General features: G+C 39.1%; 1 protein-coding gene across 25 annotated transcripts in view; it reads right to left on the bottom strand.

The window, feature by feature from the left end:
• LOC136833412 (large proline-rich protein BAG6) overlaps positions 1–16,187 on the bottom strand; it is a 225,757-nt gene that overhangs the window by 96,347 nt on the left and 113,223 nt on the right. For all 25 annotated transcript variants that reach the window (XM_067095630.1, XM_067095557.1, XM_067095692.1 and 22 more), the window contains exon 8: positions 629–805. In XM_067095630.1, coding sequence (XP_066951731.1) covers positions 629–805 — 177 coding nt within the window. The remainder of the gene's footprint in view (positions 1–628; positions 806–16,187) is intronic.

Here is a 16,187-nt window from a genome sequence, read left to right as displayed (position 1 = left end):
GAAAGGATGATAAAGAGACCAAGAAAACAAAGGAGATGAAGTAAAAGGATATAAAGGTGGAACTGGGAGACAATTTGAAAGTTGCACTAAAAGGTAATAGCTAGAGAGGTTGGACAGCAAAACTTAAGTGGGAATGGAGATAAAGGAAAAGGCTAAAATGTTGACCAGTGGTGCAGAGGAAGTGACAAGCTAACTCATGGATACCTCTATCATAAATTTCCCAACACTTGTAAATTCTCCTGTAATGCAATGTATTAAATGGTAGGAATCCACCTAAATGGAGGCAATGAAGGTTCACTACACTAGCTAACATCCTTTACACTTCTGTGCAAACAAAACACTCTAAACTAAAACACAAGTTCAGCTTAGCAATTAGATACAACACAGCACTTGTCCTCACTTGACACCACCTGAAGCAAAAGTGCTTGAAGATGGTATGTGAGTGAGGAGTATTCCCCACTCACTGACCATAACCATCAGCTAACCACCCTGTTGCTATTTCAACAACCATTTTCAGTTAGCACTGAAGGATACTTCTATAATAAAGGCTCTGGTTCGTATTTACATAGGAACAAAGAGGTACTGTACCTTTAACTTTATATAAACTGTACAGTAAATTAACCAATACCTGCTCCATCACTTGTAGGGTCTCGTCTTTCAGAATTAGCACTAGTGGATGTGGTGGTATTCTCATTAGGCTGATCAGTTGAAGACTGGGTGGTAGTAGTAGTGGTTGAAGATGTAGTGCTAGTACTTGTACTGCTGCTACTTTGGCGACTACTGGGAGTCCCTGGAGGTCGTGTGTCTGTTGGCAAAGAGACAGGACATGAGAGAATAGCAATTGAATCTTCAAATAAGTATAAAGATGTGGCAAAAACAGAACCCCTTCTTAGACTGAGTGTCTACAGTATATGACATGAACCATGCCTGTACCACTGGAACAAACATGTACAGACAATATAAGCTTAACCTAACAAGTTAAACTATCAATAAAGCAATCTAAACTGGATATGGATAATACTACTACAAATCCCTAAAAAAAAAATGCTACAATACTATTTGTTAGTATGTTGTTCATTCAGCTTTCAACTAACACTTCAATGCATATTTCTATAAACATTTCCATCAAAACACCTTCCATACAAGAATAGTTCAAAGCAAACAAATTATCACTTTATCACATGTAATGTACACTGCAGATTTACAATTCAGCTGTGAAGCATACAATTAAAACTTGGAGGAGAACAAGAAAGATTCATGCATCATTTATTCAATTTGAGATGTTACATCTTTATTTAATTTGAGTTGTTACATCAAAGTAACTAACACATCAGACTTGAATGAAAATATGTATTGGTTCTAAGTGTAAAATTCACCATGCTTTTATAAAATGAATATGCTCATCCCTCATAAATTACTGTCATTAAATCTAAGAAAATGAAATGTGCATCAGGTTTAAATTTTGATACATCTAAAACAAAGGAAGGCAACAGAAGTGTCTGCAAATAGGACATGGGTATACAGCACATGATTTGTAGGCTCAGCAGGAGGGTAACACCAGATGAAATATTTTTGCCAATCTTATTTGAATACATTACTTTCTTATAGACATCTTCAACCCAGATCTTTTATTTCAAAATGGCTACCATCATTTGACTAGTTTTAAAACACAAAAATTGATTGATTTATCCACAAATTTAATGCAAATGTCAAAGTTTATGGATTATGTTTCAGTTTCATAAACATTATTATACTGGTAAGAGATCTCATCATTCTGATAACTTTTCTTGCTTTCTCCAAGGTAAATAAATAGCTAGGATCACATACTCGAAAATTCAAGCTACCAAGGTAAACCTTACAAAAAGAAAAGTATCATTCTAAATGCTGCAAAATGTGAAGAGTTCAAACTTACAGAAGTGGCAGCAATCCATTAAATTGTTACCTGTCTCCATCAACTAAAATTAATTCAGGTTTTTCCCCACTACTGCTTACATCGATTGCAGTCTATTTCCAGTTTTACCATTTGGGATGAGCTGAAGTACTATATGGCAATTTTTGTACAGCAATAAACTAGTTAAGTCAGTGCTTCTGGAAACTTGAAACAATATGAATGATCTTTATTTTCCTCTGCATTTGTTTATACTTCACAATTAGGGCTCTAACAACGATCTTCCCACTGAGTGATACATGAAGTTCTTGATTACAATCCAGTTTGTGATTTTACTGACATTGACTGTAACGCTACAGTATCATCCAATTCAGATTCATTGCATTTTTAAAAAGCAATGGTAACGATAATGATGCAATCACTTCCCTGATAAGTTGGTCTGCTGTAGGTAGTGCAAGAGATCCCATGAATCCTAGAATTAACTTTGCAGTTCAAAATAAAAGATGATCCTTCTGAATATTTTGAAATGTTCTGTTACAATATTATTTTAGTTACTGTGAATGAAACTAACATACACTAAGCAATGTCTGACTGATACCAACACACTAGCCTCTTACCTGTAAACCATTACCTTTTTCTATTCTAACCAACACTACATGTAATGGGTAGACTGTTTGTTAGGTTGACATACCATTGTACCCCTATTTTTCAGACTTACTACTTTAAAATTAATCAAGCTAGCTCATAAAACTATTCTGGCATAAATCCACCTGGAATGTTTAAAATTCTGAAAAAAAAAAAGCTTTTTACAACCAAAGTTTTACACAAACCAATTATTAGTAATTGGCATTACTATGTGTGAAAAGGGTCAAAACGCACTTAAAGGGGCGAAAGAAGAAAACTCCGATCACATACGCCAAATTTACAGTCCACTATATGCCATCACACACTTCTCACTCTTCCAAGTTAATCCTAATCTGCTTGAGGAAGGAAAGGGAAGGGAAGTGGATATTTAAGATTATGATGAATGGATTTCTATACAAAAATTATATAGATAAGAAGGAAGCCTTAAGAGACGGCAGTAAGACTTCTTAAAAGAGAACAACAAAAGCAAAATAAATGTTTCCTGAAGGGAGAAGAATTCAGTTATTATGATGACAGTAGAGGAGTGGGGTAGACGAGAACCTCGTATGTTGAACCAAACCACGACTCCCTTCAATTGGCTAAATAAAAGGGAAAAGGAGAGGACTTGCCAACACATGACAGCTGCTGCCTTGACCTCCGGAAAGCTAGAGTCATTAAGGCTATGCCTGATATTCTATATCTCATAGATCATATATGGTTATAAAACAGATATAAAAGGGTGTTCTAGAACTATACCAGGTGAGGGAAAATGGGCTATAAAAAAAAAAAAAAAAAAAAAAAAAAAGTTGAAAATCATCACCTCAACAGACAAATGAGGCGCCTAATGGCAGAGTGTCTCAAGTGCCAAAAACTAAAATTGGAGAAAAACGCAGTCAAAGTTTGGCTACTTTCAGAATGCGATATATCAGCATTTAAATGAGGTACGACACTGGGGTTTGTTTTAAAATAAAGGTTATTGTGTTTGCTTTCAAACCATCATTGTAAAATAGCCAAGAGTTTAATGCATGCCGAAAGATAAAGCGATGACTGCATTCATCTTGAAATCAATCTTATACTCCGGTACACTGTATCCCATAAAAACACACACCAATGGCCCTGTAACCCCTCTAGGACCCCCCCAAAGATATTATCTTTGTTTTATTTGTCATTCTGGATAATTTCCTTGATTATCTTAATCTTATATGAATAACTAGGTGATTTTGTTCACTTCAAAAAAGACCTAAAAGGGAAATGCTTTACACAATAAAAAAGCAGCAGAAAGATAAGAAGATATTTTAATCAGAATACTCTGAAGCTGATACAGTCATCTCACCTGCAAAACAATAATAATTGCTGTCAATAATGGCTAAAATACATTTTGATTGGAAAAAACGTAAGCGCCAATTACTTCAGGCGAGAATCAGACGTCATAGTCCAGTAAATCATTATCCACGTCATTCTCATGAGGAGTATCTTGAAGGGTGTCTGGAGTAGCAGTGAGGGTATCTTGATCACAAAAAAGCTGGTTGAATTATGTCATGAAAATCTGGGGGATGAATGGAACCAGATCTTTTCTGCTTACATATGCCTCACCTTTGTTACATAAGCTTTTGGCTACATTTTGCTTCCAATTAGCAAAGTCCCGGACTCTCTTTCTGCCCCTGGAAGGTCCTGGAACATTGTCATCTACATTCGTGTCGCACATGATGAAGAGGAACCAGTATTATTAATGAATAAAGAACAAAAAGAAGCAAATTAAATCCAGAGGTGATCATGGAGAAGGAAGGTACAAGAATGTTTTTTATTGCAGTGATAGCCAGAGGCTCCCCTGATGGCTAGCCTTTCTCATTGGCCGTGTGGGAGGTGTGGCAGGGCGTCTGGATTCATGATTGGTTTATGCACCACGGGCGCCTGCAACTCTCTGCCACCCAAACCAGGCAGTGCAGCGTCACCAAGGAAAAGAAGTAATGTTACAAAACGAGAATTTCGACCTTGTTGTTGCAGGAAATTTTAACTGAAATTTCTTCTCCCGACAGCTAGAGGATTAGAGAGGACGTTGGTGTGCTTAACTCCAAATCGGCGACGGTGTCGCTTACGACACTCTGCCGTTAGGTGCCTCAAATAAGAGTTGGGAAGTAACGGTCATCACAGGACCAGGAACACTAGGAACTTCCAAGACTGCCTGCATTGCACAAACATTAAAAGCTCAGAGATCTACACCATCTCTAGACTTGAGCGTGGCAACAAAAGCCCAAGCTGATGTCTGTCTGAAAGGAACAGAACTGATGAAGCCTGACAGTTAAGAGACGACAAACAGTTCAGACAAGGTATTTAAATTCACACAGAGTTTTCACAAGCATCCAAAGGAAGGAACCACTCCAAAGAAGAGAAGTGTTGACAGGATGATAGAGAATGGAAAATGCCACAAACATGTGGCATGAATCTAGGCATAAAACAAATCCTGTGCTATACAGTAAGCAAAATAATCACCAATAAGTGATAAAACTTGGATCTTACCATTCCTCCTTACAGACAGCAATGGTGGAGTGGAAGCCAATAATCCAAACACAGTGACTCACAACATGTCTTGACGGTAGGGGGAAGCATTAGATTAGAATCTTGGGGCCAAACAATTTGCTCCAAAGACTAAACAACCTTTGCTTGGTACTCCCCACAGATAGTTGTCAAAGCCTCCAGCTCTGATGCAATTGTTCAGAACATCATAAGAGCAGATACAGTTGGAAACACTTTTTCAGAAACTACTGTGGAACTGCTGGGATAAGGATCGCAAAGTACATCTCCCAAAGGGTGGATCCTAATGAACTAAGACCACGAGGACATCACCCTGGTACAAAACAAGACAGCATGGAGGAAATTGTAAAGTACCAGTTTCCCTGAGAAGAACACAGAAAACAAATAACCTTCCCGTTTGACAAAACTCCAGAAGGACCCTGAGGGGTGGAAGGGCCCTCCTCCAGAAGACAGTCAACCCTGGGATGACCTAAGCCCATGTTGTTTGCATCAAACTCGACCAAATGGCACTGTAAATTGACACATGGACAGAAAAGGCAGCATCTCCCCAATGGTGCACTTAAATTGAATAATGAACCAATAACCACTGATATGCATAACACATGGCAGTATGGGTCTTGTGACAACCTAAGCATCTCTCCAATGGTCCCCTTGAACAAGTCAAGATCAATGAAATGAACCAATATCCACTGATATGTGTGATATGTGTGTAAAGAAGAAGAAGAAGAAGAAGAAGAAGAGGAGGAGGAGGAGGAGGAGGAGGAGGAGGAGGAGGAGGAGGAGGAGGAGGAGGAGGAGGAGGAGGAGGAGGAGGAGGAGGAGGAGGAGGAGGAGGAGGAGGAGGAGGAGGAGGAGGAGGAGGAGGAGGAGGAGGAGGAGGAGGAGGAGGAGGAGGAGGAGGAGGAGGAGGAGGAGGAAAGGAACCAATATCCCACTGGAGGAGGAGGAAGGAGAAGAAGGAAGAAGAGGAGGAGGAGGAGGAGGAGGAGGAGGAGGAGGAGGAGGAGGAGGAGGAGGAGAGGGAGGAGAAGAAGAAGAAGGAGAGGAGGCGGAGAAGAAGAAGAAGAAGAAGAAGAAAGAGGAGGAGGAGGAGGAGGAGGAGGAATAAAAAATAACCCCTTACAATTACAACACATCAAGGAGGTTAAAAATATACATGTGAACTACTTCAGAATATATAAATGTGAAAAATCTCGAAAAAACGAAACTGCATGATAACTAAGAAAGAACTTGCTGTAGATCCAAGGAAATACAGAAAACAGTACATCCTACATTGTTAGAACCTATCAAAAGAATGAGAAGCATTAATTGGTGGACAATCTACTTTGAGCTGGGCATGTGCGGTGAGACTTTCCTTCTTTCAACTCAAGTTGGTGTGGCTGGGCCCTTTGCACATGGAAAAAAGATGATGACTATTACAAGTTTGTTTAGAAAACTAAATACTACCTTAAATTCAACCACCTATACTGGTAGCCATTATAATATTACAGATGAAATTTTGAATTTCTGTAATTAGGTCAAGAAAATCTCAAGCTAAAAATGCTTTGGATTTTTCTTCATAGAATGCACCTACAAAACTTGAAACACAACACTATTTAGAAATATAATTGCAGCATCTTAGCTCTAAATACCTCTGTAGACAAATTATGGTACAAATGGCTATCATAAAACCTCCCTATTGTCCCAGTGATCAAAGATAATTAACCCTGATAATGGGTTTTGCTACTTAACCATACAGTATTGTATCCTTAAGCACCTATACTGTATATTCTACATACTTCAAATTAGCCTAAATATTGAATCATTTTTGCGATTCATTGATTTTCACTTAAATCTGCACCTTTTTGTTTCATGATTTGTCCCTGATCAACATCATATATGATCTATCTGGACACTGTACTATTATACCAACTGTTGTGTATGGTTGTGTGACTTACAATCAATTGATTGTTGTTACTGATGGATTAGTTGTTAGTGTAACAATATTCACTATCTGTTTAAGCAAGCCATTTCAAATTTCTCTATGAGTGCATCTTTATAACAACTCACTATACTCACAACAGCTTTACTGATAAATCAATACATAATTTCATAAAGTTCTATCTTTTGCAGTAACTTAAATTTGCCATCTTGCACTGCCCTACACATTGTATTCAAACCTCTGAGTCACAGTAATGTTTTTGGTACAGTCCTGTGTCTACAAAAACTTGCAACACCTGCAGTAGTTTTATTCTTGCATACTAACTCCTACAGTGAAAATAGCCAAAATAACACTGCCTCAATATTTACCATTTTACAGTAACTGAATAAAACACTAACTAGGGCTACACTCCTTTTAAAGATCTACAACAAACCAAACATTGTCTACAAAATGCCAAGACACTGACTATCATTATCATTCACATAAAAACCTTCTTAAACATGCTAGTAAATATTATGTAGTTTGAACATTCACCTGGATGTGATACACATCAATAAACTTTACTTACAACAAAAGACCAAGCCAAGACATCAACTAATTTCCTTGAAGCTGGTAAAATTAGTTTATGCTAAAGCAGGTTATAAAAAGCAAACATATAGGAAGGGCAATTAGATCACCTTCTGAATAATGCAAATTCGTCTATAAATTCATGCAATTAGCACTACACTACTGCCTCAACATTGTAAAATGAAAAAGTTACCAACTGCATGCAAAACTTAATAACCTACTTTATTTAATTTCAACTATAGTCATGCATTAAGCTACCCTAGAATTATGACTAAGAAAGGCTCAAAAGACCAATTTCCAATGCTTTGTGGAAAACTGGATCTTAAATCTGAAAAATGAAAAATAAACAATAATTATAATTACCATTATTCTCATACAACCCATTCTATCTATACTTTCTACTTCTTGTACTGTATAACTCTCTCAAGTAATGGCCTTGAACAGCCTACTGAACAAAAATTAAGGCAGGCTAAGATCAAGTAACCTAATGAAAGAACCACAAACATACACAATGCAGGGCTGTCAAGATTGAACTCTAAAGCACACCACAACTATCTATAACGTAAACCAACAATTACCAGAATTCTCTCTCTCTAACCCCCCCTTTCACAAATTATTTTACCTTAAATTCTTCACCAACTTTTGTCATGAATGATATCTAATAAAAGAAGAGTACTTCAATAACAGAATTCAGTTTCACCTCAGATCTCTACAGGACATTAATTAATTAACGAATAAGGATTTCAGGAATAAAAGCCTTTTTCATCTAAGGTACCTACTGTTACTGGTATAAAATATTATTGACACTTGTTAACCACTCAATTCCTCCACTGGCCAAACAAGAATGCTGTGGTAAAATTTTCGAGAATATAAATGTAAGTTTGACTTGGCAGAAGTGTTTTGAAGTGTTTTGATAAGGTGCAGCCTACAGTGTGTCTTACACAATGTGCAGTAAGTGGTAATAAAGGTTTAAGCTACATTGCTCTAAATATTTTCTAAACAGATATCCCACTTTTCTTATGCTTGTTTCAATTTTCACCCAACACCCGTGAAACAATTCTTGAAATCAGCCCAAGCTAAAATTACAACTTGGTAACCTGGTTAAATTATTTTCCAACAGCAAAAATGTAAAAAAAAAAAAAAAAACTGGTAGACCTCCATAAGTCCAAGACCACAGGGACATAAAGAATGCTGGATCAGTAAAAATTCTGAGTTACAGAGGTATTAAGTTTAAACAGTAGCTACCACCTTATCATCCCTTTAAAATATCACACCTTACAATCATGTATTGTCCAACTTCATATAATGTCTAGCCATCAGTTAAAAAATTTTTTTTAACAATATATTCAATATAGTGTGAGACCTTTATTCACTAGAACCACAACTAGAATTAAATAATTATATATGAATGGTGGAAAAAAACAGACCTCTTGCATGTGTTTACAATAATGAGTGTGGCAGCACTCCAATAGGAACAGGTCCAATGCAACCAAGACAGTGGCCTTGGGAAATTTCAAATAACAATAACAGAAAAAAATGAAAACTGGTGCCAAACTAGTAAAGAAACTGAATTACATGTAAAAAAATAAAAAATCAGTGAAGGTCCATCTCTATCGTCAATTAGTTTGACAAGACTACCATGTCACAGAGCTATTTTTTTACAGGGTTCACCTCACCTTAGAGGTATTGATCTTAAAATAAAAATGTTATTTCCTTAATAAAATTGAATTTCATATATCCTTACCACGTAATTACGTAGCTATACTTTCCACTCGTGTGGCAGGTAGGCGACCAGTCCCACCCACTAACGGAAATACTAGGAACGACTTAGCAGACAACCTCATTCTGTTTCTGCCCTTATGTCCATTAGAGGGGAGGAGGGTGGGCTCCGATTCTGTAATTACTTGGTAAATATATATGAAACTTAATTTTATTATGAAAATAACACTTTCATATAAGTAACTTACCAAGGAATTACATAGCTGATTCCCACACTGACAGGAGGTGGGATACATGGACATACTCCATTCCAAACCATTAATATAAGAAATGAATTTGAAATAGAAAAAAGCTGCTAGCACTGGAAAACAATTCTTGTCATTTCCTTATCAGTTAAGAGAGCCATTGCAGGAGAATACTGCCTCTGGTTGGTGCCTGTCATAACTTGTAGTGGTGCAGCAGTAGAGCTGAGGATCGCCTCTACTTAAGTGGGAGTTTTGCAGCCAACGAGTACTCTGCTGGCTGGCAAAGCATCATGAAGTGCCCTTGCCCTGGGCAAATTACCAAAAAATAAAAACAACTAGATAACTTTGTCACCTACACTGAAATAAAACTACCCATCCACAGAGTGGTGGGTGCTCCAGGTGCATTGTAACCACAGACTCCTACAAAAATTCTGCACCTTACCACAAGGTGAAGAGATAGGAGGAGAAAATCCTCTGCTTCCTCCCTCAGTGCCATGCCAATTACTAATAATGGTTCCAAGGCACTGCAAAATTTTCAAACACTGTTTTGACTTCAAGGAAAATTTAGAAGTGAAGCACCATTACACTTCCAGTGGGCCGATCGCCACACTGAAGTGAGTGACATATTGAGTCTGAAAGCTAATTCAGTAGAGGCAATTCTGGCATCTTAGCTTTCGTTTAACAGGTAAGCAAAGCGTTCTCCTGAATCTGAGTGTGTCTCAAAAACAAAAGTTCATTGGAGATGAAGGACAATGCATTTATAGACCTAGGGGCAGACACGATCTTGTCCAGACACTCTAGGTATGGATGGCCCTCTGATTATAAAGCTTTTTCAGGTAAAACCTGAAAGCTCAAACTAGACATTTAGCTCACTCTCCCAGAGCCACGGATGTCCAACAATCACTTTAGAGAGAAAGCATGGATCCTATTCACAGACTGCCTCCCTGAGCAGAATCTGCTTGCCTGTCTATAGTCTGAAGCTCACTAACTTGTTTGGCATTTGCTAGGGCTACAAGGTGAGAGGCATGGAACGGAGAAGCTCGATAGAGGGAGGCCTGTTAACCATTCGAGAGCTACGTCCGAATTCCAACATATGGAATACACTCCTCTCTGCCTTGGAAGTCTCAAAAGACTTCATAGGTTGGTGAAATCTTGGTTAGAAGATAAAACTAGACCTTTGTGTTTTCATACAGGCAGTCCTCAGTTATCAGCGGGGGTTCCGTTCTCGGGGTGTGATGATAACCGAAAATCAGCAATTTCCAGCACTTTTTCGGCAATTTTCGGGGCTTATCGGTGCCGAAAAGTGCCGATTTTCGGTTATCGGTGCCTCTGTTAGGTATGTATCAGCGCCAATACCCAATTATCAGTGCTGATAAGAGGAAATCGGCGATTTTCGTCGCTAGACAAGTGCTGTAAAACCGGATCGACATTAACCGAGCCTGCCATTAACCGGGGGCTGCCTGTACTAAGCCTAGCATTGCTCTATGCCCCTTGAAGGTGGAAGAAGAGAGGCCCCCTTGGCGGTCCTCAGGTATAGGAGGAGTTCCGCTTTCTGAGCTAAAGAGGAATTCACAGACAGGGTGTTATAACCGTTACACCATTGACAGAAAACTGCCTACTTAGATTGGAGTACTTGGCAAAAAGACTGCCGTCTGCACCTTGCAACAGTCTCTGCAGTCGGTCTTGAAAAGTTCCATTCTTCCAGGCAAGCTCCTGGACAGTCTGTAAATCTGTCCGAGAAAAGAGTGGTCCACAATTTAGTGGTATCTTTTGAAGTAAGGTTATCTAAGTAGATATGGATTGTAGTTTGAGTTGGTTGGGGAACCAATATTTGTGGTCCAGAATCGGGCTAAGAGTGTCTTCGTTACGTTGCGATAAACCTGAAAACTTGTTCACCCCTTCCTTGACCAAGTTGGAATGCGGAAAGACGTTAAAGGTCCAGGTTGGATCTAACTTGCAGCATGACATCGGTTACCCATTCAAGAGGATCTAGGATAGGAGAATGAAATGAGGAAGGCAACGGTTCCTTGAGCAGTAAACCGACCCACAATCGGCCTGTCCCACGGATTCCACCAGACCAAGGGATCCAAGGTCCACTTGGCAGGAAGGACATGCTTCTGACAGTTCAGAGCATCCAACAAAACTCATTCATGTGCCCTGAAAAAGTCGAGTGACTGGAAAACTAGATTTGATATGCCCATTGTAAGAGTTCTCTGCCTCCCTGCTTCCTTCTTCTCCATATGCTTAAGGGCTGTGGTCTTGAACTAAGATTACCAGAGTCTGGGTGTGAAAAAGGGTCAAGAAGCATTGAACCCGTGAAGGCAAAGCTTTCAGCTATTTGACAGAAATCAGAATATACTTAGGACTGTGGTCTTGTGACAAGATTACCACAGTCTAGGAGTGAAGTAAGGTCAAGAAGAATTGAAGCCGTGAAGGCAAAGCTTTCAGCTATTTGACAGAAATCAGAATATACTTAGGACTGTGGTCTTGTGACAAGACTACCACAGTCTAGGAGTGAAATAAGGTCGATAAGCGCTGAAGTCGTAAGTGAAAAGCTTTCTGCAATCTGACAGAGATGAGAATATACTTAGGACTGTGGTCTTGTAACAAGATTACCACAGTCTAGGAGTGCAATAGGGTTGATAAGAGCTGAAGTCGTCAGTGAAAAGCTTTCAACTATCTGAGAGACAAGAAGATTATGTTCTTCTGAGATCCACATCCCGGAACTACCTGGTTCCCCAAGCAGGCTCCCCAGCCCAGATCCTAGGCATTTGAATGGAAAACTAAGTATGGGTTTGTAGTATGAAGGCACTTCCCTTCCAATGGTTTATGTTCGGACAGTCACTACTGTAGGTCCGACCTAATTCAGGGGTAAGGAGATAAAAGTGTCCAGCTGCATTTCCCTGTCCCAAATGTTAGAAAACCTCCTCACACTTTCCTTCGAAGGTAATCGAAGAAGTCAGTTATCCAGGTATAGAAATGATGTTCCAGAACATGTAGTCAAATGCTGGAGGAATGAGGACTCGAGGGTAGGCTTGCTGCAGAGAGGCCGAAACACAGATCCTGTCACTAGAGGACTTATCCTGCCAGTTGGACTTGAGATACTCCCAGAGTACAGCAGGGACATGGACGGATACTTCCTGTATAACTCGGGCCTTCTTCCAAACACCCTAGGAGAGTGGATGACAGGATTGTCTGGTTCATCTCTATCCTGAATTTCGTCTTCTATTCTAATAGAAAAAAGGGGCGTTGCGGGAACTTGCAGATCCTCATCCCAACCCCTAGACCACCATGCAGACTAGCTGCTAACCCTGCGGACTCTGACAGTTGGCAGACACTTGGACATTCGAGCGGACTCAATTATGATGGACTCAATAACACTAAGAACAAGCCAAAGACATATGCGGGAAACATGGGAGCCTAGCACATTTCTGCAAAACAAACACAGTTCTCTCAACTGTGCCCTGAAGGAAGAGGAGATGTAGGCCCGGAAGCAAAAATAACAGGGCTGAATGCAATCGTGTTACTCCCTCAGCAGAAAAGAGCACCTGAGCTTAGTCTTCTGAAATATTGTGCTAGAGACTTCCAGTTTGTTGCAAAATGAAGGTACATGATTGAATATTACTAGAATGTAAGAGTTTTAGATTACAATTGCGTTTTTCGACCATTTCGGTCGAGTTAAAGTTGACCTAAGGTTGAAATTTTGGCACTTATCGTGATTTATATGGAAATATTTAAAAACTGATAAAACCTACAACCATGAGTTATTTTCTGTTGTATTCTACATGAAATTGCACACATTTCCATATATAAAACTTTATGTAACGACTAATATAAACCAGTGCAAACATTACGACAAAGTGACAAAAGAATTTCTGAGATGTTCGGCAGAGTTACCGGCGTGGATGTAAGGGAAAAGTTTTTTCAAAAATTAACCATAAATTGAAATATTGTGCTAGAGACTTCCAATTTGTTGCAAAATGAAGGTACATGACTGAATATTACTAAAATGTAAGAGTTTTAGCTTACAATTGCGTTTTTCGACCATTTCGGTCGAGTTAAAGTTGACCGAAGGTTGAAATTTTGGCACATTGAGATTTATATGGAAATATTTCAAAACTGATAAAAGCTACAACCATGAGTTATTTTTTGTTGTATTCTACATGAAATTGCACACATTTCCATATATAAAACTTTATGTAACGACTAAAATAAAACGGTGCAAACATTACGACAAAGTGACGAAAGAATTTCTGAGATGTTCGGCCGAGTTACCGCACAGATGTAAGGAAAAATTTTTTTTTTCAAAAATTCACCATAAATCGAAATATTGTGCTAGAGACTGCCAATTTGTTGCAAAATGAAGGTAAATGATTGAATATTTTTAGAATGTAAGAGTTTTAGCATACAATTGTGTTTTTCGACCATTTCGGTCGAGTCAAAGTCGACTGAAGGTTGAAATTTTTTGTAGTCGACGTACGGTACGTCCACTCGGCACCCAACAGACAATTTTAGTCGACGTACAATACGTCCAGTCGGCGTTTAAGGGTTAAGACCAGGTTCACCTATAGTCCTGTGGACTGGTGCATTAAGATGGTTAACAAAATGCTAGAGAAAGCAAAGTCCACAAGTGTGGTGAACCAGAGGCTTTGTCATGATGACACTTGCATCAAAACCATGGTGACCAACTCCATGTCCTAATTTTGCAGCAGAGAAAGGAACTCCTGCTAGAAGCTGTTCCAAAGTAAGGCTGTTCCTCAGTCTGTAGATAGACTGATGTGTCCAACTACAAGAGGGAAGCCTCTGCATCCTCTAGAGCATAGTATCTGCACATATGCTTCAAAGAGAAGGGAAAAACGCTTGAAAAAGCAACTAAAATCATTTTCTCTGATTCGGAGCCGAGAGTTCACCTACCCATAGTACACCAAACACAACAAAGAAACCTGGGCAGCCGAAATGATGCTGAAGACTCTGGGGCAAAACCAAGTACACTCAGTGGAGGGCATCAGGTGTCAAGGAGGGTACTTGGCCACACTCTCTCAACCACTGAAATCACAAACAAGATCTTTAACCTCTTGTTGGTACTTCTCTAAACCAGCTTGTAGTGGTTCCATAGGAAAAGAACTCTCAACCCCTACAGGACAAAGGATCCATCACTGAGCAAGGCGGACCTCTGACAAAAGCATTTAGAAAATATATTTTAGCCTGACCCTGCACCTGCTCAAAGGACTTTGGTGACAAGTGTCTAGAGTGAACCCTAGACACAATGTCATAACCTGAAGGTTTCAAAGAAGTCTAAACATGATCTGTCTACTTCCCTTGGACATTTACCTGGTAACAGAACCAACCAGGATAACCCCATTAACTGATTTATGAAATCCTGAGCACTTACAACTGTCCTGTACAGAATGCTACTGTACCATGGACAATCTGGGAAGGTCCTAAATGGTACCACTAGGATACAAAATACTGCATTAGTACCTTTAAGGTTTCAGACAACAGGCATACAGCAGTTCAGTAAGCAGTATCTGGCAACTGTTGGCCAGGCGGCGCAGGCACATGATGTGCCATGATGGCAGACTAACTGTTTCTGTCATCTGGTTACAGATTGGCCCAGAGCAAAAGCCTGTTCCTGCACAAGACTGGCTTGATATAAAATGAATGACTGAGTCACTCAGTAATGGATACTATGCGGGCAATACATATCCTGGTAGCCGAGCTAAATAACATTCCACTTAAAGGAAATTAAAATCATAATCGTTCCTTCATATGTCTTTTTTTTTAAGAATTGTTGTTAATTTTTTCCAATAACTTGGCCTACACCATTTTTTTCCATCTGAAGAGGGTTTTACTTTAGCACTCAAAATTGTAGGCCTATACATTTTATGTACACAACTTTAAAAACAAAACTATTTTTTACATTTTGTTTGTCATAATCAAAATAAAAAAATGTTGAATATTAACCTATAAATGTATGGCTATGCCTAATGATCCTTGCCTGATCTGTGAAGAGCGGGGAATCCTATAATATGCAGTATGATTTTGTAAATAAGTATTTGTGTAATACAGGCAGTCCCTGGTTATCGGTGGGGTTCTATTCCTCACAGCATGATGATAACCGAAAATCGCCAATAATAGTGCTGACCCCTGGTTATCAGCGCCGATAACTGGGGTCTGGCAACGCCAATAAGTGGGGATCAGCGCCGGTAACCAGGGATTGACACCGATGACTGGGGGTCAGCGAATACCAGTGCCAAAAATTCAGTTATCTTTGTCACTAGACAATCACTGTAAAACCGGATCGCCAATAACCAGGGACCGCCTGTACGGTCATACCCCAAACTTATTCAAGGTTAGGTTACAGACTCCCTCGTGCAAGGCGAATTTCCACGTAAGTTTGGCACAGTCTCTAAAAATGCTAATGCTTATTTCTAGAATTTAAACACTAAATATGACCCTAATATGCTCCCAAAGTATTAAACTAACTTTAAATGAAATTAAAGTTACTGTAATTTCATATAAAAGTTAGCTTTTCAAATATAATCAGAAATTATTTCCCGGTTTACAACGCATGTTCCAGGGTTACGATGCTTATGACGCCAATCCGACAGAAAAAATATGGCAACAAAATGGCAGAATAATCAAAATTTGGAGTTTTTTTTATAGAAAACTCAATAAAAATGCAGTTTAC

This window comes from Macrobrachium rosenbergii, chromosome 4 (genome assembly GCF_040412425.1).
Source record: "Macrobrachium rosenbergii isolate ZJJX-2024 chromosome 4, ASM4041242v1, whole genome shotgun sequence".
NCBI lineage: Eukaryota > Metazoa > Arthropoda > Malacostraca > Decapoda > Palaemonidae > Macrobrachium > Macrobrachium rosenbergii.
This window is presented reverse-complemented; position numbering and strand designations above follow the sequence as displayed.